Below are 25,058 nucleotides of genomic sequence, written 5' to 3'. Positions count from 1 at the left end.
ATACTTAATTTACTTCTAGTTGTCCTTTCCTTTTTTTTTTTTTTGCAGGGCTTTTGTGTACAAAGCAAAAGGGAAAGGAGTATATATGATGGATGAGATGTCTGCATGTTAATCTCACTTAAATTAAGCCAGAAATATCAGAGAGATATTTCTAATTCTTTTTAAATTAGAAGCATAACCTTGGAGGATACTGTCATTAGAGGGGGTATCTTGGAGATAAAAAACTTGGAAGAAACCATGTGCAGACTTTTTTTCCCTTTTTACTAGAGTAAAATATTCATAATTTTTTGTATTGGACTGCAAATGATAAAAAATAATCCTCTCTGTAGCATTTCTTCTATTAATTTTACTTTTTATTATTACTATTTCAATCATCATTCTTGCTACTAACAATAAAACCTTCGTGATTTCTTTCCTCAATATTTGGAAACGGGGTTTCTCCTCACAGCCTTCTCTGGCTGGGTATCCATGTGCCATAATTATTTTTAGTCCTATCTTTTTTACATCAGAATCAATTGTCATGGAAATGACAAGGGTTTACAATAACAATCAGACAATTTTGTCTTCAAGAATATGAGATAACATCTGACAGTAATAAGAGGCTGAGCTAACTGAGCCCTTCATAGCTAACAATTGCAAAACTGCAGAAGATGTGCAGACAGTATTTAAATGGAATTTACAGTATCTTGGGAAGCTTTTGTTTGGCAGCAGCAGCAGCTTGCTCTGTTTCCTAGCTCTGCCAGAGACTACCTATGCAAATGTTCTAAACCAGGGTCCCTCCTGCAGCCAGCACAGAGGTAGCAAAAGTGACAATACCTTACACTTCACCATATGAACATCCTAAACCAAACTGTACTAAAAAATACAAAAAAGGATATAGACAGAAAGCTAAAATATAATAATGAAAACTTGTGACTCCTTCCAGAGCCTTGACACAGCTTGGCCATGATTGGTCATTAAGTAAAAACAATTCACATGAAACCAATGAAACAACCACCTATTAGTAAACTATGTCCAAACACATTCTAAAACAGCAAAACACAGCAGAAACAAATCAGATAATTGTTGTTTTCATTTTTCTCTAAGGCTTCTCAGCTTCCCAGGAGAAAATCCTGGGCAAAGAGATTTTTCAGATAGAAATATGACGGTGACAATAAGAGGCTGAGCTAACTGGGCCCTTCATAGCTAACAATTGCAAAACTGCAAAAGATGTGCAGACACGGTTGAAATGGAATTTACAGCATCTTGGAAAGCTTTTGTTTGGCAGCAGCTTGCCCTGTTTCCCAGCTCTACCTATGCAAATGTTCTAAATCAGAGTCCCTCTTGCAGCCAGCCTAGGGGGATCAAAGGTGACAATTCCTTACACTTCACCATACAAACATTCTAAACTAAACTATACTAAAAAATACAAAACTACAGGGGTATCAGAAGTGACAATTCCTTACACTTCACCATCACCATATAGACATCAATAGTGCAGATTGGGGGCTGGGGCAGGCGCTCTCCCTTCTCCAGCAGGTCGGGGATCTCTCGAGTTGGAATTCCATCGTATGGCTTCCCACCAAAGGTCATCAGCTCCCAGATGGTCACTCCTAGGCAGAAGAAAGAGTGTCAGTGTTTGGGGTCACACTGCTCAGATTCCCTCAGAGCAGAGTAGCCTGGCCTAGTTCTGGACTGCAATCTCTTCTCCATCAGTGCCTGGAAAACTGAAGTTTGGACTGGGGAGACAGAACAAGTGGCTCCTTATGCCTAGTTGCCATCTGGGCTTAAACCATGACAGTCTGCCACTTAAAAACTCTGGAAAATGGTGAAACAGCACTTTGTGGTAATCTTCAAAAGAAATTTCCCCCATTTTTGTTCGTATAAGAAATGGCATGATAAACCTGAGGCACACAAGAAAGGTCTGAGACAAATGAAGGGTGGTAAAGTAAATGGGTGCAATAACAAAAGAATGCATCACACTCTTTTATCAAAAAGGGAAATGAGTGCCTGATGCACTCTATTATTTTAAGAGGAAAAAACACAGATGTTCCCTAAATCAGAGCATCAATTTCCCACAAAGGTACAGCACTGAGTAACATGAGGTCATTGGCTTTGCCTTGGAAGACATTCACAGCCACTGCTATCATTTTTTCCCTTAAATCACCTCATGGATGTGAGTTTATCATAGTGCTGTACTACAAACCCAAGGTTCTCTTTTTGAGAAGCCATAGGATTTGTTTTGGCTTCAGAGCTGGAACTAAAGATCATATATCATAAGTAAAATAATTTGTGCCTGAACAGAATCTTAAATACTCAATATGCTGCTCTCACACTGTTTTGTTTTAACTTTTATTTGAATTGCAAAGGTCATTTTAAGCATGTACCATATTTTGACAATTGTCATGCTAATGTGAAAAGTGATGGGCAAAATTACCACATGAGTAAACCACATTTATTTCACCCTCATTCATCTCCCTGCTGATATTAAATAACTATTGTTAATATTGTTAACTACTGTCAATTGTTTATAGTCTTTGTCTTTCTGATTACAGAATGGATTTCTGGATTCCCTGCAATTAAAATGAAGTTCATAAATGAAGGCATATTTTTTCCTGAGTGATCCAAGGTATGCAGAATTTGAAGAGAATGAGCAGCTTCACAAGATCAATTGAACTCTCCTAGGCTCTTTTCAGCTGACTAGAAGAGGGCAGCTACCCAGCCACAGCAAACAGTGTCTTTTGCTGCTACCCACAGGTAAAAGTGAGTAATGAATAGAGCTGCACACCCTTTTGCCTCAGAATAATATGGCAACAGGAAATGCAAGTAGGACTCCGTAGCCCCAGACATTGCTGCAAATTTTCATTTACAAAGGTATACATGATTTTATTAGTAATAGCTGTACCAGATAAACAGGCAGAGACTTCAGCAGATGTGGCAAACAGCTCATCTGAATAACCATTAGCAACCTGAAGGAACACCTCATTTCTCAAATATGACTTTTTCTCTGTGTGTGTAGCTCACCAATCCCCAAGTTAGCTGTGAAATTAAATAGATGCTTGTTCTAGTTAGTTTGGAGAGCTTGTCTCTTCCTTTTCTTTCTCTTGCCATATTTGCTCTGTATTATGACAAAATCCCTTTTATCTGACTCTAGGTAGAGAAAGTCCCATAAGCCTGAAAATGTTTTTTGACATTCATGGCTTTTAGAGTTGAGCTTTTCAAAGACTGCTGAAAATTGTGACCTGCAGCTGTATTTTTATGAATCCATGGCTAAGCTGAAAGAGGTCTTCTTCTGTCATAATAATCAGCCAAACTGCTACCAGACCAGAGCTGGAGGCACTCACCCCAGTAGGGAACATCATGATAATATATTTCAGTGAGCAAGGCAGTAACACAGGAGACAGTAACAATTGCTGCTGAGAGTTACACATTTAAAGGAAAAAAAACCGTCAAAACCTGAGGAGCAAATGCCTCTGGAATTAACTCCTTTGAGAAAAAAGATATCTTTAACATACTAACACAACTGGGTTTAATGCTTTTAAAAGACACAACTTTTGAAACTAATCATGTGCAGATTTACCATAGCTCCACACATCACTCTGATGGGTAAATTTCCTGTAGTGTATGCACTCCAGAGCCATCCACTTAATTGGCATCTAGGGAAGGACAAGAGAAATGTAACCTTAGAAATACATTATTAAAACAATACAAACACATCCTGTGTGAATACAACAACTTTTTCTCCCCATCTCCTTCAATGTGAGATTGAAAAAAAAAAGAGGAAATGGCTGTTCCTGCCCTCTAGAATGGGGTTGTGCCTCATAAAACGTGGAGTTGGGAAAGATGAACCAGTTACCTGCAGAACTTGTGATATTTACTATTCAGAAGTAATGGAACAACCTGTGGTTTCATCAAACCTTTGTAAAGAGGGACCAGTGAAGAAATTGTATGTAATTCCCTTAGACCTGAAGTGCAGCAGAGAAGGTAGAATGCAGGAGCTTTTGTTCCTTAACAGTTTGCAATCTCTGCAATCTGAGATAGCAACACTGCTATCACAACTGCTCTCTGATGAGGCCAGGTTACAATGCAGTGACCAAAACATTTCACTGTCCCCATCATCATCATCATTATCATGGTAAACAGGCAACTAGGAGAATTTGCAGTGCTTTATTGTTAACTCCCAATATTTGTTAGAAACCATCCCAGGAGCCATCCCAGCTCTCTGTATCAGCACAGCAGTGGGAGAAGCTGCTCCCCAAACTAAGTCAGCAGCCCCACGTTCATTCCAGTGTCAGTGAATCTTTTCTGACAGAGAAGGGTGTGCAGGCAAACCAAACCTCGTTCCTGCATTCCAGCCCACCCTCTTGAGTTCCTGTTAAAATGGGATTCATGGTGTTTCCCATTCCTGAGCTGGGCCTAGCAGGCACAGTTGATGCCTCAGGTTTTGGCTTTTATATTTTTCAGATTCTGTGCTGGTTTAGTGTGTAGTTCTGAGCTTCGTGTTAGGGATGGTGAGCTGTCTGCACAGAGCAGGGAGACAAAACAATTCTTTCTCTAGCTGGGGACCAAGAACAAATGATCCAAATTTCAGCCCCAAGAGCATAAACAATGGTGAATTGAAGAGAGAAAAACAGGGATGGGACTTCATGGACAATTAACTCCAATATGCAAATGGACCAGAACTTATAAAAGTGTGAGACCCCGTGACCAGTTGTCCATTTTGTGACCATTTTGGTTCATCTCAGGTGAAGCCCTGGCTGGGCTCTTGTGCTGCCCAAGGTGGATCTATTGAGGCCTTTTAATAAATCCCTACTTTATTCTTTAGCCCAGTCTAGTCTTTGTTTTAAGTTAGCCTTTACAAGGCCTCACAGCCTTGCAGTCCATGAATTTCTGAAGGACAAACATTTAGGAGATTTTTACCTGGCAGGGACTCCTATGGGTTGCCTCCAGTGTGGAACTATGGAAGAGGTACTGGAATAAACCAAATGGATGAGTAACTGCAGGCAAAATCTGAACAGATGGTGGGTGTAAAAGCAGAGGATGTGTCTTCATTCAAACCCTTATAAAACTACCTTCCATGAAGCTCACTAATGAACATAACCTATAGAGTTAAGGCAAAAATAGCACCTTGTAATAAAGGCTGCCTTAACTCTTGCAAAGACAGTTCATCCTCCCCCACTGCACTCTGCAGAAGTGCATTGCTTTCACTCCCATTGGATCCCAGATGTGAACAGGTGCCTGAAGGAGCAAAGATGCCTTGCTCATGATGGGATAACTCAGGTTGGAAGTGATTCAGGAGGCCTCTAGTCCCACCTAAGGTTCTCAGCAGGTTCAGGCCTAGGAAATTCGGCCAAGTTACTCAGAGATTTGTCCAATCTGGACTTGAAAACCTTCAAGGATGGAAACTGCACCACCTCTGTTGACAACCACTTGATTGTCCAGTCTGAACTTCCCTTAGCATGCTCCCAGTACTGATTTCACAGGATGCTTTTCTGGACCTGGGAAGTGATACATCTCCCCTAATTCCTGCTCCAGAGCTCTCAGCAGGGTAACAAGCCCAAGACAGCTGCCAGGGAACAGCTGGTTCGCAAAGATCAACTCTTTTTCTGTCATTTACTGTCAGATGGAGGGAAGAGCCTGAGGGGCTACCAAGAACAGGATTACAGAAATGAGGGAGCCAGGGGAAGCTGCCAAAACCCCACCTTCCCTGCCAGGAGGTATCTTCCCATGGGGAAATGGGAAAGCACTGGTGGCTCCTCTCAAGCTCTTCACCTCCCTGACTGCCCTGGCCAGGTGATCCAAGGGCAGCAGGCACACAAAGAAGGCAGCAGCTCATCCCAGAGAACAGCACACACTGGCACAGCTGTTTGTCCCAGCCAAGGGCATGAGTGAGCACAAAAAACCACAGAGACCAAGGAGAAAGAAAGCAAACTGAACATCCAGGGAAAGGAATGACAGGTGAAGCAAATCCTTTGGGATTCGTAGACAGATTGAAATGGGGAATTTCAAGATGTTTAGGGAGCAGCCAGAAGCACCACCTACTTACTGCCTCCTGAATTTTATAATGCATTAATCTGAAATTGGCAGAAATGAGGTAAGGCACTACATGGCCATGGTGTGGTTTGCTGGAAAGTAATAGGGGAAAAGATCTGGTGGGAAAGTTATTATTATTTTAGTGGCCTGGAATTCAGCATGGTATTGGAGAGGTGGACACAAGACATAACTGCAAAGGTTCTTCCAATGTGATAGAAGAGCTAAATTCTCATGTTCTGTGGCCTTCCCTTTTGTTTTCACAAAAATTACTTGTCTGGGAAAGTGGGACTGCACATTATTGAGGTGTACACTGGCCAGAGAAACAGGCTGGGCAGGAATGCCCCAGAACATCCACCACTCATTGAACCAAAGTAGTCAAAACAAGACACAAACTGGAGCATGTGAAAAAAACCCCAATTCTGAGTGTGAAAACTGCTAGTGCAATTATATTTCAGTGCCTGGAGAAGCTCACTGTGCAAAAAACTAGCAGCTTTTATGTGTGCTTTCACAACAGAGTTCTTCTGCAAGGCAGGGCTTTGCTCAGGCGCTGACAGACTCTGTCACACAGTCCCACAGGGACACATTGACCTAAGGAGGACCTTCAGGAGCTTTGTCACAGCATGGCAGATTTACCTGCAGACATGTTCAGTGCTCACCTTGCCCCCATCAGCATTATACTCCTTTTCATCCCCTTCCAGGAGCCTGGCCAAGCCAAAGTCAGTGATTTTCACATGGTTTGGTGATTTCACCAGGACATTCCTGGCTGCCAGGTCCCTGTGGACAAGTCTCCTCTCTTCCAGGTACATCATTCCCTGAAGGAAGAAGAACAGTACAATAACGCTAATTAGTTTCACATGGTTTTGGAGAACTAACTTTCACTGGTGACATGCAAAATGGCTGGTTCAATTATGAATATTTACAATGAGAAAATGGCCTAGAGGGGAGAAGTTCAACATTGCTCTTGCTCTGAGCAGGAGGCAGAATAAGATGACCTTGAGTTAGTCCAGTATGAATGATTCTGTAAGATTCAATTACCAAAGAGAAAAAACCCAACAAAATAATAAATAGATAGCTCTTTTGCTTCAGCAAGCTTAAAATCTGGAAATGTGAGACAAAGAAAAGAAATATTATGGTCCTTGTTCTTCAGACAGGAAATGTGATGATCATAAAAAATAATCAATTTAGCCAGAGACCCCAGAAATTAGAGCACACTGGGAAACAATCCCAGCTCTGTCACATTCCAGACAAGTGTCTTTAATTCAAGACAAAGATCCTTGTCCATCTTCAAATGGTTTCTTAGTTGGTCACAAATTTTCACTATCCTTAGAGGATTAGAAGGAAAACAATTCTTTATTCCAAGTGCTGCAACTCCCTCACCTTTTCACTCCCTTAAAATATTGCCTGCAGGATTATAATAAGGCATTAGATCAATGGCCCTTTTTTATGAGCATATATATTCTGTTAGAAGTATATTCTGTTAACAAGCCCATCCAGCTGCCTTTAAAGATAAGGTAACATATACTCAAACTGCCTGGCCTTAACCTTATTCTTATTCTGATGGGACCACCATCCACCAGCATATGGAAATGTGCACCATGCTCTGTGACACTGAGATCAACACCAAAGCTTGGTCTGATTAATTATATAACACACAAAGGATAGTTGGGCAGGGTTACAAGCCTATAATTTCATTAAAAAGCATTTATGACATTAACCACCATTATTAGAACTTAGAGATGAAATCACACACTTGACAATTGCCTTTAAGGTATCTCTTAATATATTAGCTCTGTATAATATTTATGATAATTTTTAAAAAGTCATTGCTGAGTACCAAAGAGATCATATTATCCCATAATACAGATGATAATGCAGAGAGTCACATGTAGTGATTAAAATAACCAGATTACTCAGTGCCATGGGCCAGATTTGGTTATCCCTCCACAGCCTGAGGAGCTCACAGGTACCTGTCCCCACACAGGCTGCCTCCCATGCTCTGTGGACAGGGTGCCCAGGGAAGCTGTGGCTGCCCCATCTCTGGAAGTTTCCAAGGCCAGGCTGGATGAGGCTTGGAGAAGAAAACACCAAATCATGTTTGGAGCAGCCTGGGATAGGGGAAGGTGTCCCTGCCCATGGCAGGTGTGGAACTGGATGGGCCCTAAGGTCCATTCCACCTCCAGGACTCTATCAAAGTGCATGTCTCTGCAAAAAAAGCACCAAATGGAGCCCTAAACTGGTTTTAAGTGAAAGATTTCAATGCAAACACCAGTCAAAGCTTTGAAAATTGTGGGAGAATATTTGGCATAAACAGTATTTCATGCAGTCAACATGAAGGGCTGTTAAAGAGGACACAGGGGCTCTGGCATAAAGCAACTGAAGTTATTCTTTACAAGCACTGCTACTTGCAGCAAACACACCCTCCTGCCAAGTGCAAACCAACATTTTTGGCTTTTGACCATCAGAATTGTAAGTCTTTAAAAGAATAATGTTTTTTGAGATCAAATCAAAAGACAAATCTCATGGGCTAAACAATTGTGAGTCACACAAGAATCACACCCTGATACCAGTTGATGAGGGAATTCTGCTGGCATCAGAATATATCAGGCCCAAATAAAATTATAATCTTTAATAGATTAATTTGTACCTATCAGCACTGAAACATTATGAAAATGTTGCAGATTTCTTTCAGCCAAAATGAAAACACAGAATTTGTCTTGTGAAAATCAAAAGAGATGAGCTGTAGCAAGGCTTTAGCCTCCTGTTTCTAGTTAATGATGGCAGAGATGGATGGTGAGGTCTGCAAAAACATCCTTCATTGAAAGAGTTACACAACCAAGTTCCTAACCATTTCTCTTTGGTCTTATTTTACTGTCTCTAATTTCAAGCATTTTTTCAAACCTATAGGCTAAAGCTTTAGGACATTTCACTGTTTATTCTATTCATTCATTTCCATTATTCCAATTTTGTGCTATTATTTAGTATCACTTTTGCAAGATTCTATTTCATTCATCTTAACCTCACACTATCTTAAGAACTAGAAAAATGTGTAATCACCAACACCTTTCACTGCTGCTCAGCAATGCCACAGCTGGTTTTCTTTTCTTTTCTGCCCAGAAAGAGGGCAGAAATAACTGCCTGTGGATCATTGCAGTTTGCCTCACCTCTGTCAAACAACCTTCTTGGGGTGCCTCCCACCTGTGATGCCTAAAAGCCAAAACCAACGCCTGTAGGGTTGGTTGGCAACTACAATAACCTCTGCAGGGCCCATGGTCTGCAGAAATGTAAATCCTCTTGGGAATACCCAGTGGAAACATGTTTGATTTTCCTGATAGCCTATCAATAAGCTTTAAATGTGGGTGGCAGAAGTATAAAATAATATAGATATATATATTCACACACACACACATATATATGTATATATATGTATATATATATAAAAGTTATATATAAAATATAAAAATACATACATTATATATAATATGTAATATATAAATTATATTTATATATAAATAATATTATATATATATACATACACATATATATATGTATATATTTTCAATAAATGAGACTATCCAAATGGAAGGAAAGGAATCTAAAAAAAGGGGAATCCTCTAGTAGGAGTCCTTGTAAAATATATGTATTGTGTAAGTGGCTGTGCCCCAATCCTAGTTTTTCTAAATGAGCTACAGCTGTGAAGTCCTTAACTGGGCAGCAGCTGTGGCTCGTGAAGGCAACTGGGATAAAAGGGGGTGGGCTTTCTGGTCAGGGAGAGCCTTGATTGTGAAGCAATAACAACACTGCTGAGAAGAACTGCTTGTAAGGTATGGGACTCTAGAAATAATACAACAGCAATATGAATACAACAAGTGGTGACCCTGATGTGATGGAGAGATGCAGCCTACGAGCTGTGCAAGATAGGACAGCTGGGACTCTAGAAATATAGCAACAACAAGACGTGATAGAAGACAGGACAGCCAAGAGCTGTGGCAGCCTGAGAGCTGGGAAGAAGCATGGCCTTTGAGTTGAGGAGCTGTGACAGTCAGGAGCTGTGAGAACATGGCCTTTGAGCAAGGAGCTGTGGTGAAACACAGCCTTTGAGCCATGGGGAAATGTATGTGTTGTACTTGAATATCTATATTGTACTTGAATACCTGTAAGTAAAAGAAAAGGGGGAAATATAGTAGGAGTCCTAGTAAAATCTATGTATTGTGTAAGTGGCCTTGCCCCAATCCTAGTTGTTCTAAATGGGCTGCAGCTGTGGCTAATGAAGATAACTGGGATAAAAGGGGGTGGGGCAGTCAGGGAGAACCTTGGAGGAGCCCTGACAAAGAAGCAGGAGCAGCACTGCTGTGAAGAGCTGCTTGTGGGAAAACCACCCAGAAGGTATGGGACTCTAGAAATATTCTAGCAACAGTATGAATTAGAACAGAATCCTACAGTATTCACTGCAGCAATACTGTCTAAACATATTATGCAGAGAAACACTATCTGAAGACATTTTTGAACACGGCAGGGAAAAAAAAAAGCTCTATATGAATCTTTAATCTTTTAATATGATACAGAAGTTTGATAAAAAACATATAGTTGGTGGCATCCCCACCCAAGAAAAGACATGAGAGAATACCAGGAGGACATTTTATGAGTTGAACAGACTAAAAGTTATTCATTAAGGGCTATGAGAAAACATCTTTTGCAATTTTATTAAGAAGTGTTTATAAATTTTTTGGCACTGTGACAGCTTTGGAATGGTCATTTCTGGTACAGTTAGGTTTGGTATTTTACAAGAAAAATATCAGACCTGAAAATGAGAAAATGTGCTGGCAATAAACAGAAGTGGGACAGTGGAAAGGAGGGACAGCTTCCTGATCTTTCCAAGGGTTGAACTTCAGTGGAGACAACATCAAATTAAGTTCATAAAGTCTTAGGATTCCCAGTGCTGTGGAAGTATCACCAAAGCTGGGCTTTGGAGGAAATAGGAGAAAAAAAGGATTTTTTAAAAAAGGAAAACAAAGCTTTCTGGCAAATCACGGCTTTGAGATCTGCCTTGAAGTTGTGGCCATAATTTGCTGTTCTCTTTATTATAGCCAGTGTTACCTCCTGCTACTGCTGTAATTTGCCTCCCAGTTTCTGGGGAAAGCTCTTGAGCAGAGCCTCCATCTGCACAGGTCAGAGTGTGAGAGGTGTGAGCACAGACCATTCCAGATGCTGTAAATTAATTTCTTTCACTTTCCTGGACTTCTTGGAGTCCCACCTCCCTGCTGAGGATACTTCTAGATTTATTTCAAAAATCTGTGCATGGAATGCCCAAATCTGACCTGCAAGTCCTGCCTGAAAGTTCTTTCCCTCAGGTGCCTGGATTTCATCTCCAGAAAAAAAATACATTCATTACTCAGGACAGAATTCAAACAGGTATGTAAGTCATTAAATGCAAAATCCTTTTGGGATAATTGCTAGAGATGAACTCAAGTGTGTTGAATCACTAACTAAAGTTTAACATATGTCTTCTGTCTTGAATGACACAAGACATCATTTTGCAAGAACAAATCAAATTTAAAAATTAAGTGTAAAGACCTTCACCTGCCCCAAGATCCTCAGCAATACCAGCTCACAGCAAACCCCCTGTAATTACTTTTTTTTCATTTGTTTTCTACACTAAATATAATTGCTTCTCTAAATTGAGGGCATGTTGATCTTATCTCACCCAGGAATTAAGAGCAGCCTGTTGTTTTTTTTTAAATAACTTCCACCCACCAAAGCCAACACACATGGCAGATTTGTCAAATTCATTCTTCAGCTACATGAAGGAAGAAAATTTCAAGCACAGCTCAATTCTCATGGACATTAATCTGCAGCCTTGGAGACTGCTCTCTTACCATCCTAATACCTCAAGGCTTGCTTTACAATGTGAGTCACTGCAGAAAGCCTCAGATGATCATCTTTTCCCCTGCCCACCCCATGGAAAAGGTGTCATTTTGCTTTGGGCTAAGAATACATTTTAAAGGAAAGCACTGTGCCCTTTGTTGGCAGGAGCAAGCACACTAAGGCAGGTAGCTGCTCCTCCAGGGAGAGCTGTGGGACAGAAACACGGACACTGCTCAGAAACATGGACACTGCTCTGCAAGGCCCTGACTCAGCTGCAGAGCTGGGATGCCCTGAGCTGGCACTGGAGGTCATGGCATTTACATTCTTTGAAAAAATTCCTTCACCCAGGATCCTTGTCCTGGGAAGCTGAGAAGCCCCAGAGAAAAGGAAAACAATTCTTATCTCATTTGCTTCTCCTGTGTAGTGCTCATGTGGAATGTGTTTGGAGATTGTTCACCCACAGGTGATTGTTCCATTGGATTCTGGGATGAGTTGTTTTGGCTCTTTGGGCAATCAGGGCCAAGCTGTGTTGGGACTCTGGAAAGAGTCAGGAGTTTTCATTATTATATTTTGAGCATTCAGTAAGTATCCTTTCTGTATTCTTTAGTATAGTTTAGTATTCTTTAATATAATACAGTATCATAAAGTACTAAATTAGCCTTCTGAGAACATGGAGTCACATCCATCACTCCTCCCTGCCAAGAGGATCCCTACAAATACAATAGGAGGTCAACTCACAGCCAGGGGGAGGGAAGGGGATGATACCAGCCTGAGCTGGGGACTCACTTATACCTTCTAAATGAATCCTCACCCATTTGGGGCACCATTTGTGTTGGCTTGTGGGGTTTTGTTCCCTTTCACAGGACAGGACTGCTGGTGTTCATTCCTTGTGCTTTATTGCAGCCTCAGCCTCATTACATGGCTGAGACAATTGGAAGATGGCAAAGCTCATGTCCAGCCAGCAGCAGCCAAAGATTTCTTGTTACAGAGCATTTTAAAAACCTTCTAGCCAACAGCACATTGCTAAAGCTCACAGACAGTTGTTTTAACTAATTACTAAAAGCACACATATACCTGCTTCACACAATGCTTGTCTGCTCTCTATTAACCACACATATTAAGCTTAAAACCTTCTATCTAACTAAACATATTTTCCTGCAGCCTTAAGGTCTATCTTAGCCAAGCCAAAAACTCAAACTATTGTTTCCTGCTCTTGCTTGCTGTACTATTGTAAGTTCTCTATCTTCAGACTGTGCAGCTGCAGTGGATTCTAAGTTTCTCTGCTCTGTTTCTGAGGCCTGCTCTTCCAGCTTTGTGGAAATCATCTTACCTTTCCTATTTCCCACAGTGGGATGTCCTGGGTGGGCTGGGAGCTGGCTCTGGAGGTCACCTCACAGCCAAGGAAAGGGAAGGGGGAATGATACCAACCTGAGCTGGGCACTTATGCTAAGCACACCTCTACCAGCCCACCTGCCAAGGGCTCCTGAGAATATCTGCAGTTCTGCCAGCCCTGGTGGAGCTGGCAAGGGAGAACCAGTCCTGTAAGCCCAAATATTTAGGAGTTCAATTCAATTATAGGGGGTGAGTTTCTCTCTCTTTGGTAAAGGGCAGACACAGAAAGCTGATGTGATAGTCATGTATTCCTTCTCATCTCCTGCTCACTTGAAAAGCTCTCAAGGTTTAATTTCTCTTCAGTCTGAGTTTGAAGCAATGTGCTATTAATGTGTAGCAAACTGTATCTCAGGGTAAAAATGCTTTTATCTCAAGCTGGCTATCTTCAGATACACTAAGTTGATATAACTATCTGGGTTTGCCTACAGCTGCTTTGGTCCTGTCCACCAAGCAGGACAAGGTGACAGAAACTCAGCCAGAGCTGCAGGTGTGACATGAGCAGAGGGGACACTGCTGATACAGCATTTTCCTCACAGTCCTGCTGTGACTTGGCTAAATCTTGTCAGATTAAACAGTTCAGAGTACACAGAAGCAAGATCAAGATTATCTATACTTGGCTCAAGAGGTGGGATCCCAGTGCAGCTGGATGATTGTCCCTATGGAAAGGCAACCAGTGAAAATCCAACTCCTGCACAAGAAACCTGAGCAAGGAAAATAGCAGTGATGTTTGGAGCACAGGTCAGTCTTACATCTCTCCATATGGCTCCCCCAGAAATACAAATTCTGTCTGCCCACAGGTGTGCTGGTTCAGCTGAAGCACAACACTGGGATGAGTTGGCTCCATATCAACCGCAGGAGAACACAACTACCTCTGGCAATATAAAAGTGCCAGTTGCACATCAAAAGAACAAATTTGGATAAAAAGAACTCAGCACCAGATATTTGCTTTGCACCATGCAAGTTCAGCTGTCCCAGAAGTAGGAATGCAAAAGCCTGATTTACTGCACTGCTAAACTCCATCCCAGGACACAAAATAAAGCACAACACGTAGAAACAAACTCAAGAAGCCAAAGTGAAGAGAAAGAGGCTATAAAGCTGATTAGATGAGAATTACAGGGAAAATGCAGCTTATTCCAAAATGACAGGTGAGTCACAAAGGGAGAAAGAGTGGATAGAATTGAGAGGAGAAGCAATTTCATAAGCTCATGACATTTCAATGCTTAATTGACTGGACTGAGCAGACATTTTGATGGGCCCAGGCCCACTCCAATCCTAAATTAACATCTCAGGAATGTCATCTCACCCCCTCACAGCACAGATAAGTGGGTCACTGCTAAATTGACTGGCTCTCAATTCTGAGCTTGTGGGGCCCTTGAAATAAAGTTCTCAGTGCTGGGAAGGTGCTGGAACTCCTCAGGCAACACCAGGAGGGGAGCTTGTTCCACTGCAGCATCAAACATGTCCTTTGTCTGAACTCCTGTGGAAAGATGAGTTGTCTCCCAGGCTCCCTGAAATTATGCAGCTTTCTGGATCAGGTGGTGCTGAATATGAAGAGTCTGTGAAGCACTTCACCTTCTTCTAATGGAAAATGTTACATAAATCTATTCAGTAGTGTAAGCAATGAGAAGCAGGCCAGGTATTTATTTCAATACTGGCCATACTGGACATAGCTCTGAGTTCTGTTCCCACCTCCTGGCACATCTGTGCTGCTGCAAAGTTCATCCCCAAGTATGGGATTCCTCAGGGAGGGAGCTGTGCAGCTGGGCCTGATCTCCATTCTGCAATGGTCTCAGGTGCTTTCTTCAGACAGCTGGGTGCAAGGTGCTCTCCTGTGCCAGCACCATTCTCCATGCTGGGGGCAAACGCTGGCTGTGCCAGCCCTCCAGCCAGCCCAGCCTAGGTTACTCTCCCTTATTCCCAAGGAGCTGAAAAGGACAGGGATGCTCTCCCATTAGCTCTGAAGAAAACCACAGCTCAGGGCACTGCAGCCCAAAGAGGAGAGAGAAATTATAGCTGGTACACAGAAGTGTATCAGCAGTGCAGTTCTGGCTGCAACTGCACCAACAACACCTTTTTTTCTGTGAAAGAGGCCTTTAAACAAGAACTAACTGCCTAAATAACAAACTTATCACTGCAAAACTCTCCTTGCTGGGCAATAACATTTACTGCAAAGCAACTACAGTTTAGAGACTGGCAGGATCACAGCCCTGATGACAAAGGCTGTTTCAAATTGCTCTTTCAAAAGCAGATCATGGAAATCTGTGCTCTTGTGCCAGCAGAAGGAATCTCTGCAGTAGAACTACAGAGATTTAATGGGGAGGTCTCAGGAGGAACTGGCCTGAAGAAGACAGCAGAAATCCCATCTGTGTGTTTGTACAAATAATTGGAATGCCATTTACAGAATAAGATCTTCAAATGGATCTAACTTTTTCTGCAGATTATTTGTAAATTAAATGCATTACATGGACAGTGAGCATCTGAAATACAGCTGTGTTTAAGTGGATTGAATCAGGGTTAGGAAACAGTGAAATAAAGGTTTTCAGGAATACCTGACATGCAGAAATTTATCTATTTCTCACCTGTCCTCTGATTTGGGAAGTGCTCAGAGACTTCAGGTCTGTATCATACACGCCTGGAAAGTGTTTGATGCTTTTCAAAGTGGCAACCAAAGAGAGCTATCAATTTTAAAAGGCTTTTTGAATGCCATTCTTCTCCCTCCCATTAATTGCTTCAGTCAGATCAGCTCCAGCTCCTCCCAAAAGCAGCCCATAAAGGAGTTCCCAGTGCAGCTGGAATGGGGGAGCTGTGAGCACTCTCCTGATCCTGCAGCTCCAAACTGCCCAGCAGGGAGATCACTTGGCTCTCCTGGAAGGAAGCCCACAGCAGCAGCCTTGAACAATGGGCTGCTGCTCCCCCAGCCAGCCCCTGACCTCTTGCCAATGCAATTACAGTCAGGAGAGAGCATTGTGCAGTGCATTCAGCCTCTCCAAGAAAGTGTATTTAAAATGGATTACTTCTGCTCCTTAGGCAGGCAATCAATAGAGATGTGGACTGCAATAAGTACAGAGATGTCTGTGGGCTGCAGCACTTATCCTCTGTGTCTCTTCAGAAATTAATTAAAAATCAATGAAGTGTGCAGCCTATTAATAAGGAACCTCCAGATTAACAGATACAAGCCCAGCCTTCCCTCAGGTTCTGAACAAGCAGAGCCTCAGTGCAAACACTGGAAACTCTCCAGCACTCCAACCATCTCCTGCCCTGACATTTGATGGCCATGCCCTGCACCTGGCTGAACTGCAATATCCCCAGCTTTATGCACCCTTCACAAATTATTACATGCTGTGTGTTTCCAGTGGGCTAAACAGGAGGAATTGGGGGAAGCATTCAGAATTTCAGAGAAATGAAGCTTAGGGCAAAGCAAAACCACCTGTGTGAAGGTGGGATCCAGCAAACATCTAACAGAGGGTCCAGTCCAATGCCTTCTCTTAATTACCAACTTTTTTTCAGACAGCTTTCTTGGGGAATGACTCCTGACCCTGAAGCAGATAATTTTCCACTGGAAGTATGCTGATAAACTGGCATATCCTGCACTGGATGCAAGGTTTTCTACATTCATCTGATGCAGCTGCATGCTATGATAATTAAATGTGACAAAACAGGTCTTCCTGCACCCTGTGCACTTGGCTGGCTTGGCTGAGTGTTTTTGGACAGCTGAAATTACACTGCCCTTCTCTTGAGCAGTGCACACAGAACACTGAGGTGGCACTATCTTGTGTGTTCTGACAAAAATCCCCCAGGAAGAGCCCACAACAGCTCCCTGCTTTGCCAAAGGCAAACAGGTACAGAATTCCACTGAAACAATGAGAGGTGAAATTTTTTACCTCAAGATGTGTTTTATAGGGCACTCTCAGTCCAATTAAAAGCTGTTAGCACTATCCTGGAGGATTTTATTGGAGGATTATATTTCCTTTTTGAGCAAACAGCATGATTGGGCCTGAGCTTCTGAGGCAGGCACCTTTATTTGAAAGATGCTCCCGCAGCTTTGGGGCTCTGTATTTTAAAATCACCATTTCAGGGTAAATTGGGAAACAACGGGACAATGGAAGCAGTACTTTCAGAAACCACCACTTTCACAAGCTATTCCAGTGCCAGGGCTAGCAGGCTCTGCAGGAGAAGAGTGGAACAAGGGCATATTTACCCTGTCCCTCTCCTATTTTCTTCTCACGTGAGCAGAGCAAGCACTCAGTCTGTACATAGGCTTCTACTTGGGACTGCAACACTGTTCCACAAAAGAAAATGTTCTGAATCTATTCTAAATGCTTCTGATACTCTGATTCAAGAGAGTTCTTGAATAAATTACAGCTTTGAACTCCCAAACTCTTGTTGCCACTAGGTTTCTGAGCACTTCTTAAAAACCGACATCACAGGTAACCATAGTTACCTATTACATACATTTTTTTTTCCTTTTTCTAATTGAGTAGCTTATGACAGTGACAGAACAGGAGAGGCCAGCCACATAAACAGAGTGTGATCTCTGATAATGGCTGGAGAAGCCTGCTAAATAATCCATTAACCTTATTCAATAAATACAGATGAGTGCTGGAATGGGGTGTGTGGAAGACAGAGATGTGCTTTCAAGAGACACCTATTTCCCCCCAGCTCAACCATCCCATTATAATTAATGGCTCAGAGCATTGCTGTGCTGGCAGTGAGAGCCCACAGAGTGGAAGTCAAGCTGCCAGCATGCCCCATGAGCTCCCTGCCATGCCTGAACCCCCTTCCATGCATGTGTGGGGACCATCAAACACCTTTTCCCTGGTGTTTCAGCAACTGCCACCTTTCCCTGGCCACCTCAGGGTGCTGGGAATGCAAAGCACAGCCAGAGCAAGGCAAAGGACAGCAGAGCACTGGGGTGCATGGAGTGTCCCCTTCCCTGCTCCTCTGTCCCTCAGCTCACCCTACCCTGACACCAACCCCATGGAGACATGGGGGCAACACACCCAAAGCAATTTAAACAAGCCTGGCATGACTTTGTTACAGGATATTTACAGAAAATAAAATAGAATTTTAGACCCTTCAGGTCTGGACACTGACTGCAGTGATATTTTGTGCCATATATTGGTAAATATACGGCACAAAATGTACATATAAATATATAATATATATATTTATATATATCTATATAAATATATATTTATAGATTCATTTACATAGTTTTATTTATTCATTTATATATATTAATATGTTTATATATTATTATCAATATATTAATATATAATTATATATTAAATATTATATAATCTATAGTATATCATTATATTATATTAATATATTATTGTGTTACATATAATATTAATATATTACTATTATATACATTAATATATATTTATTTTTATATCTTTTAATATAGAAATATATATAAATTGGCACCCCTGTAAAGGGGTTCTGCAGATCTGCCAAGGGACCACAGTCCTACACAAGGATGAAACTACTTCTAAAGTAGTAAAGATCTAAATAAAATCTTTCATCATGGCTTCTAAACCAAACTTTTGTTTTCCTAGATCCTGGAAATATCTGAGGTTTGGCTCAAGCTTTTGAAATCCATTTATTTTGAGGTGAATCCCAGTACTGGAGGTTTTAGTTCCCAAATCTGAAAAACTTCTCAGTGAGCATGAACCGACTGTTTTAATTGATCTCTGTACAGTTCACAGCTACAGCAAATACTTAAATTACAGCTTTTTTTTGTTAGGTTGTCTCCAGAGCCAGGGATGCCATGACTTATTTGAAAAGAAAAGTACTCATGACTTTGACACCTCAACATCTGAGCATGTGGGTGGTGAATACATTGGAAATTTTGAGAGCTGCTGAGCTGAAACATGTGACCTGAGTGGTGCACAGAGCAATCAGGGCAGGTATATTTCCACTGATAGTAACCTTTTAAGTGTCTTAACACTCCATTCCTGATTTTCTGAATTTTTAAAAGGAGTTTTTCCATTAATTACAACTGAGACAGGTTCAAACCTTGGGTCAGTGCTGCTACCACTGCACAGCACCCAGATGGAACATACAAATCAAACTGAAATGGAATTTTCACTGGGGAAGAAGAGGAAACCCAGCAGCCCTGGGCTTCTCTAAAATCCCAAGTCTTCTCATACTTGAGCTTCCTCCCCAGCTATGACCCCACCACCCTTTGCCACTCACTCTAATCTATAGCCATGATTTTTTCTATGATTTACAATGTCAAACTGCTAGCCCTGGCTATGGAATTCACACAGGACCTGTCTTGGAGCAGCCAAAGGGCTTTTAAAAGGATGCAACCTCTTCCTCTAACCTGTGACCAAGATCTTCTATGGATCAGCCACCAACACCCTGGCTAAGAAGGTGTCCCTGTTTCTCCTGTGATTCTGCAGCAGCATTTCCATGCTTCAGACTATTGTTCCAGCAGTGCCAAATTGCCACACAGCCACAGGAACCATCTTAGTATTGAAATGAGAAGATTCCTAAAAGGGTCCACAAATAGCAAAATGATTGCAGTGAGGAGAAAAGTCTCACACTGTTTTTGGTTCATTTGGATCAGATCCAAACATGAGAAATCTCTGAGCACAGTTCCCACACTCTTGGCTGGCATTTTTTCAGCTGTTCCTCCATCTCTTGGCTGCTTCATTCACAGCTCTTCTCTCTCTCTTTAAAACTGCTGAGATCTTTCAAAGGATCAGCTGTAGAAATTCACCATTTCCCCAAGGACCCAATCATGCTGCACTTTTTCTCCTCTCCAATTAAAACTAACATGCACCAGCTTCTAAATATTTCTCTACCTTGACTGAACCACACTGATTAAAACACAGGCAGAGGCACAACATGACCTCCCAACAGAAATACCTTTAAGGAGATATTTACAGTCAGGGTTCTTTAGGGAGAATCAAGTTGTCTCTGAGGACAGGATAAAACAATCAGGTCAATAAAAGCTGCCCAGCACTCCTCAGGTGTTATAGAGTGTGATGGAATGAGCTTTTCTAGGGGCACTGAGGTGGGTGAGAATGCTTGGGATCTCACATGGACTCCTGTGAGATTGTTATGACTGGATTATAACCCACCCATGTGTAATTCTGGCTCTGCCTCTCCACTAAATTGGCACAACCTCTCCAAATCTCACTGTAATAAAAATTACTTCTGGCACATAAGGACACACTGAACTTCCAACCTCAGATTCCAGAAATATTCATAGATAAATTCCTAGCCAAGCACAGACAGAATGAATAGCAGTGAGAGCTTCTCAGAAGCTGCACCTCATCTGCTCACACATGACCATTACTGTTTTCACTGGAATTGACATTTATTTTCTTTTGCCACTCTATTGCCACGCTTGGCTCCCTAAGAAATCAGGCTGATGCAGCTGTGACATGCATATTTATTTCTCTGGCTGTCTCTGAGAGTTTATGAGTGTTTCCAACCTGATTTGGAAGTTTTGTGTTCCTGTAAGTTTCCTGAAAGCAGGTAGGCCAGGAGAGGCGTAAGGCTGTATTATTTTCCTGTTATTGTGATCAGTTTTTCTTTGGCACAAGAGAATCCATGTAAGGAGAGACATTATTGAGGATACTTTAACTAGCACTAGGAACATATTAAATTCCAGATAACCTAATAATGAGATATAAATCACAAGCAACCAGCTCTCAGCAGCCCTACTGCTTACAGAACTGCTTTTCCAAAGAGCTCCAGGGGCCCCTGTTGATCACAAATGCTGAAGTTCTCCTGGAAGGAAGAATGCAGCCCTATTTACATCCACTTATCCTAAACAAAAATTAGGGCTTCCTACACCTACGCTGGGGAGCTACACCACTGCCCATGAGGTGATGGATCCTCTTTGCTTGAGCTGTTCAGTGACACTAAAGAGGAGCTGCTGTGGTGCTGCTAAGGGGGTCAGAGAGACCCTGTCCTCAGGAAAACTACTGAGAGTGGGAATTCCTGTGACATTGCCTCAGACAGGCTGAAGATCTCCTGGCCACAAACTTGTGGTCCCCTAGGGACAGAAGGTGCTCAGGAATGGGAACATTTGGTGCTTGCTTCTTGTGATGTACCTGTTTGTTCAACACATACCAAGACTCTGCTCTTTGGGTGTTGCAAATGCAAACACAAACATTAATATTGGTCTGGGATCATGTTTTCCTTGGCAGATGAAGGCAGCCTGGCACTGTGGGGCCATGAGATATAAATTATCCATTGACACTGTGAATACTCTAGCAGATATTAGAATAGATTGAAAAGATGAAATAAACTTCTAGATCTTTCAGGAGCAAGTTTGAGAGTCAGATATTGCAATAGATTTAAAAGATATTAGAATAGATTGGAAAGATGAACTAAACTTTTAGATCTTTCAGGAGCAAGTATGAGAGTCAGGTATCAGAATAGACTTAAAGTATAATAGATTTAAAAGACGAATTAAACTTCTAGATCTTTCAGGAGCAAGTATGAGAGTCAGATATTAGAAGACATTTAAAATATAATAGATTGAAAAGATGAACTAAACTTTTAGGTCTTCCAGGAGCAAGTTTGAGAGTCAGATATTAGAAGACATTTAAAAGATATTACAATAGATTTTAAAGATATTAAAATAGATTTAAAAGATGAACTAAACTTTTAGCTCTTTCAGGAGCAAGTTTTAGAGTCAGATATTAGAATAGATTTAAAAGTGAACTAAACTTTTAAAGCAAGTTTGAGAGTCAGATGTCTGGGGAATGTCTTTCTCTAAGTCTTCTTGCACCTCCATCCTCTTGCCCATGGTTGTGTTGTAAACCCCCAATCCTCAGGGGAATTCTGAAGTCTCCAGCTCCATGAGCTCTTCTGATTTCATTGACAGCAAACCCAGAGAAGTTTTCCCTCACCCTTCTGCCAGGGTGGGTCATGCATTTAGGAACACATAAATTGACTACAAAGGTTGGGTGCAGCATAGATGTTCCAGCATTGACTACAAAGGTTGGGTGCAGCATAGGTGTGCCCTGGGACCACCACAGCAGCAGAGCAGGAGCCTGGATGTGCAGCCAGCTCTGAGTGCTGTTTGGGGCACTGCAGGGTCCCAGGGACAGGTCACAGGCTCCCTGGACATCCCAGAGTCCCCCTCCATCTGCAGTGGTCACTGACCTGCAGGACTGACCTTGTAGCAATCATGTATCCACAGCTGTAGTAGGAAGGGGACCAGGACACCAGCTGGTTCATCACAGGTCCGGTTTATTGAAGAAAGTATCAAACACTTATACAGCAAATAATAAGCTTATGAATATTCTGTAAGCCAAGCAATCTATTGGTTAAACTATACCATGAACTCTTCCTCATTCCTTAGGGGTTACATCTCTCTTTTCTCATGTCTCTTTCACTGTTTGTTATCCTACTACAGCTAGGCCCAAGGACACACTATCTAGCAGGTGCAGAACTTGGAATTAGCCACGGCTTTGTACTTTTCCATTCTCTAGTCACCCAAATTTCCCAACACACAGCCACAAGAAAAGCTTAGCAGAGACCAACTTAGTCCTCTTCAAGGATCTCTACCAACCACAAGTCTCCTGTGAAGTGTGGAGGGCTGGGGAACAGCTGGATTTGAGGATTTAGATCCCTTTCCAGCACTGAGTGCTCTCTGGAGGCCCTGCTACGCCATGCTGATGCTGCAGGTGCTGCTGCCCTGCTCTAGACCCTGCTGCAGACACACCCAGGACAAAAGGCACTTTTTACTCTGCTGCTCTCTGTGCTGGGCAATGTGTGTGGCAAAGGGAATGCAAACAGGAGCAGCCAGACTCCCTGAGACAGCCCAAAGGCAGGTTTCCCCTGGCAGTCTCCCTCATGGACTCTCAGCTGTTTAATAATGTCTTGAGCCTACAGTGCCTTTTCTGCCTTTAGTGGGAGCACTAATCACAGTCTCATCTATCTCGATGCCTATTTTTATGAAACTCATACAAAGATAATATCTTTGAGACCTTTTCTCCCCTGTCCAATCTGAATAAATTCAACCAACATCTTGAAAAGCTATTGCAAGGGAAACTGAAGAGACACACAGAGATTGCAATGAGGGTAATCTCCATAGAAAACCAGCCTAAGTCCAAAAAGTTCTAAGAAAACGCAAGCCCTTACACATATCTTTCTCTTACAGGAAATAGCTTCCTTTCCATTTTTTAAAGGAGATTTAAGTAACTATCCAGGCCTGTCCTGAGGGGGAAAAACCCTGCACACTACATAAATCCACTTTGGACCTTATTTTATGGATGGCAAAGCTGACATAGCTCTGACAGCTGCCACCTGCTTCTGCTCAGGGGTGAGCTGCTACTCAGGAGAAACAGACTATACTGGAGCATCTTCATACTGCAAACTGGACCACTCTGCACATCCAGGACAGCAAGCCTGGCATAAATATCTGATGTTTTCTGGAAGAGCAGCAATACTGTAACCCCCAGAAGGCAGACTGCCACAGAAGTCAGTCCCTCAGTACTCAGAAGGTTCACCTTTACACTTACAGCTCCATTTCACATCTTGGTATGAACTGGGATTACAGCCAACACAACAGACACAATAGTGCCAATGTTAAACACTGAAACAATCAAGGCCAAAGTCTCTTTCTTAAAAATAAAAAAAAAAAAGTTATAAATACTTACTGGGTTCTGTTCTAATTTGCCTTTTGGCCTTCCAGATATCAGGTGTCTTTTACTCTGTGTGCCTGCTCACCCATTCTTTGATTTTGCTTTCAATTAAATCAGAAGAGCTCATGGAGCTGGAGACCTCAAAACACCCTGAGGAATGGGGTTTACAACACAACCATGGGCAACAGGATGGAGGTACAAGAAGACTTAGAGAAAGACATTCCCCAAATATCTGACTCTCAAACTTGCTCCTCTGTGGCATTTACATTCTCTGAAAAAATTCCTTTGCCCAAGGTTTTTCTCCTGGGAAGCTGAGAAGCACCAGAGAAAAGGAAAACAATTCTTATTTCATTTGCTTCTGCTGTATTGTGCTCATGTGGAATGTGTTTGGAGATTGTTCACCCACAGGTGATTGTTCCATTGGATTCTGCTGTGAGTTAACTCTTTGCCCAGTCAGGGCCAAGCTGTCTCAGGACTCTGGAAAGAGTCACGAGTTTTCATTATTATCTTTTTAGCATTCAGTAAGTGTCCTTTCTGTATTCCTTAGTATAGTATAGCATTCTTTAATATAATATAGCATAATAAAGTACTAAATTAGCCTTCTGAGAATATGGAGTCAGATGCATCATTCTCTCCCCTCGTCAATAACCCTGCATTTACAATACTCCTGAAAGATCTAGACATTTATTTCATCTTTTAAATCTATTCTAATATCTGCTAGAGTATTCACAGTGTCAATGGATAATTTATATCTCATGGCCCCACAGTGCCAGGCTGCCTTCATCTGCCAAGGAAAACATGATCCCAGACCAATATTAATGTTTGTGTTTGCATTTGCAACACCCAAAGAGCAGAGTCTTGGTATGTGTTGAACAAACAGGTACATCACAAGAAGCAGCTGGCCCAGCAAGCACCAAATGTTTTGGAAACATCCCAGGGCACATATTTTAAGTAGAAATTTGGGTTGCATATTTCTTATGAAGAATTAACAGCAGCAAAGGAGAATGAAGAATATTATTCCAGAAGCTGTGTGAAACAAGGGACCAGATGGGAGTGAAAAGCAGCTTTCACTCAGCAGGAGAGTGAGAAGACATTCAGCCTGCTGAATGATTAGGTGGCTGAGGAAGGGGGGATTTCTCCAGGAAATGTCTCCTGAGGGCTCAAAACACAGCT

The 25,058-nt window shown here is 42.0% G+C and overlaps 1 protein-coding gene across 1 annotated transcript in view; it reads right to left on the bottom strand.

Annotated features, from left to right (window-relative positions):
* The window catches only part of ERBB4 (erb-b2 receptor tyrosine kinase 4), a 483,510-nt gene that overhangs the window by 18,451 nt on the left and 440,001 nt on the right, over nucleotides 1–25,058 (bottom strand). Inside the window, exons 21-23 of the mRNA XM_058809969.1 lie at nucleotides 6,669–6,824; nucleotides 3,560–3,635; nucleotides 1,446–1,592 (exon numbers count right to left, since the gene is read on the bottom strand). Coding sequence (XP_058665952.1) covers nucleotides 1,446–1,592; nucleotides 3,560–3,635; nucleotides 6,669–6,824 — 379 coding nt within the window. The remainder of the gene's footprint in view (nucleotides 1–1,445; nucleotides 1,593–3,559; nucleotides 3,636–6,668; nucleotides 6,825–25,058) is intronic.

Source organism: Ammospiza caudacuta, chromosome 8, assembly GCF_027887145.1.
Source record: "Ammospiza caudacuta isolate bAmmCau1 chromosome 8, bAmmCau1.pri, whole genome shotgun sequence".
Lineage (NCBI taxonomy): Eukaryota > Metazoa > Chordata > Aves > Passeriformes > Passerellidae > Ammospiza > Ammospiza caudacuta.
Note: the sequence above shows the minus strand (reverse complement) of the source record. Positions and strands in the feature narration are given on the sequence as shown.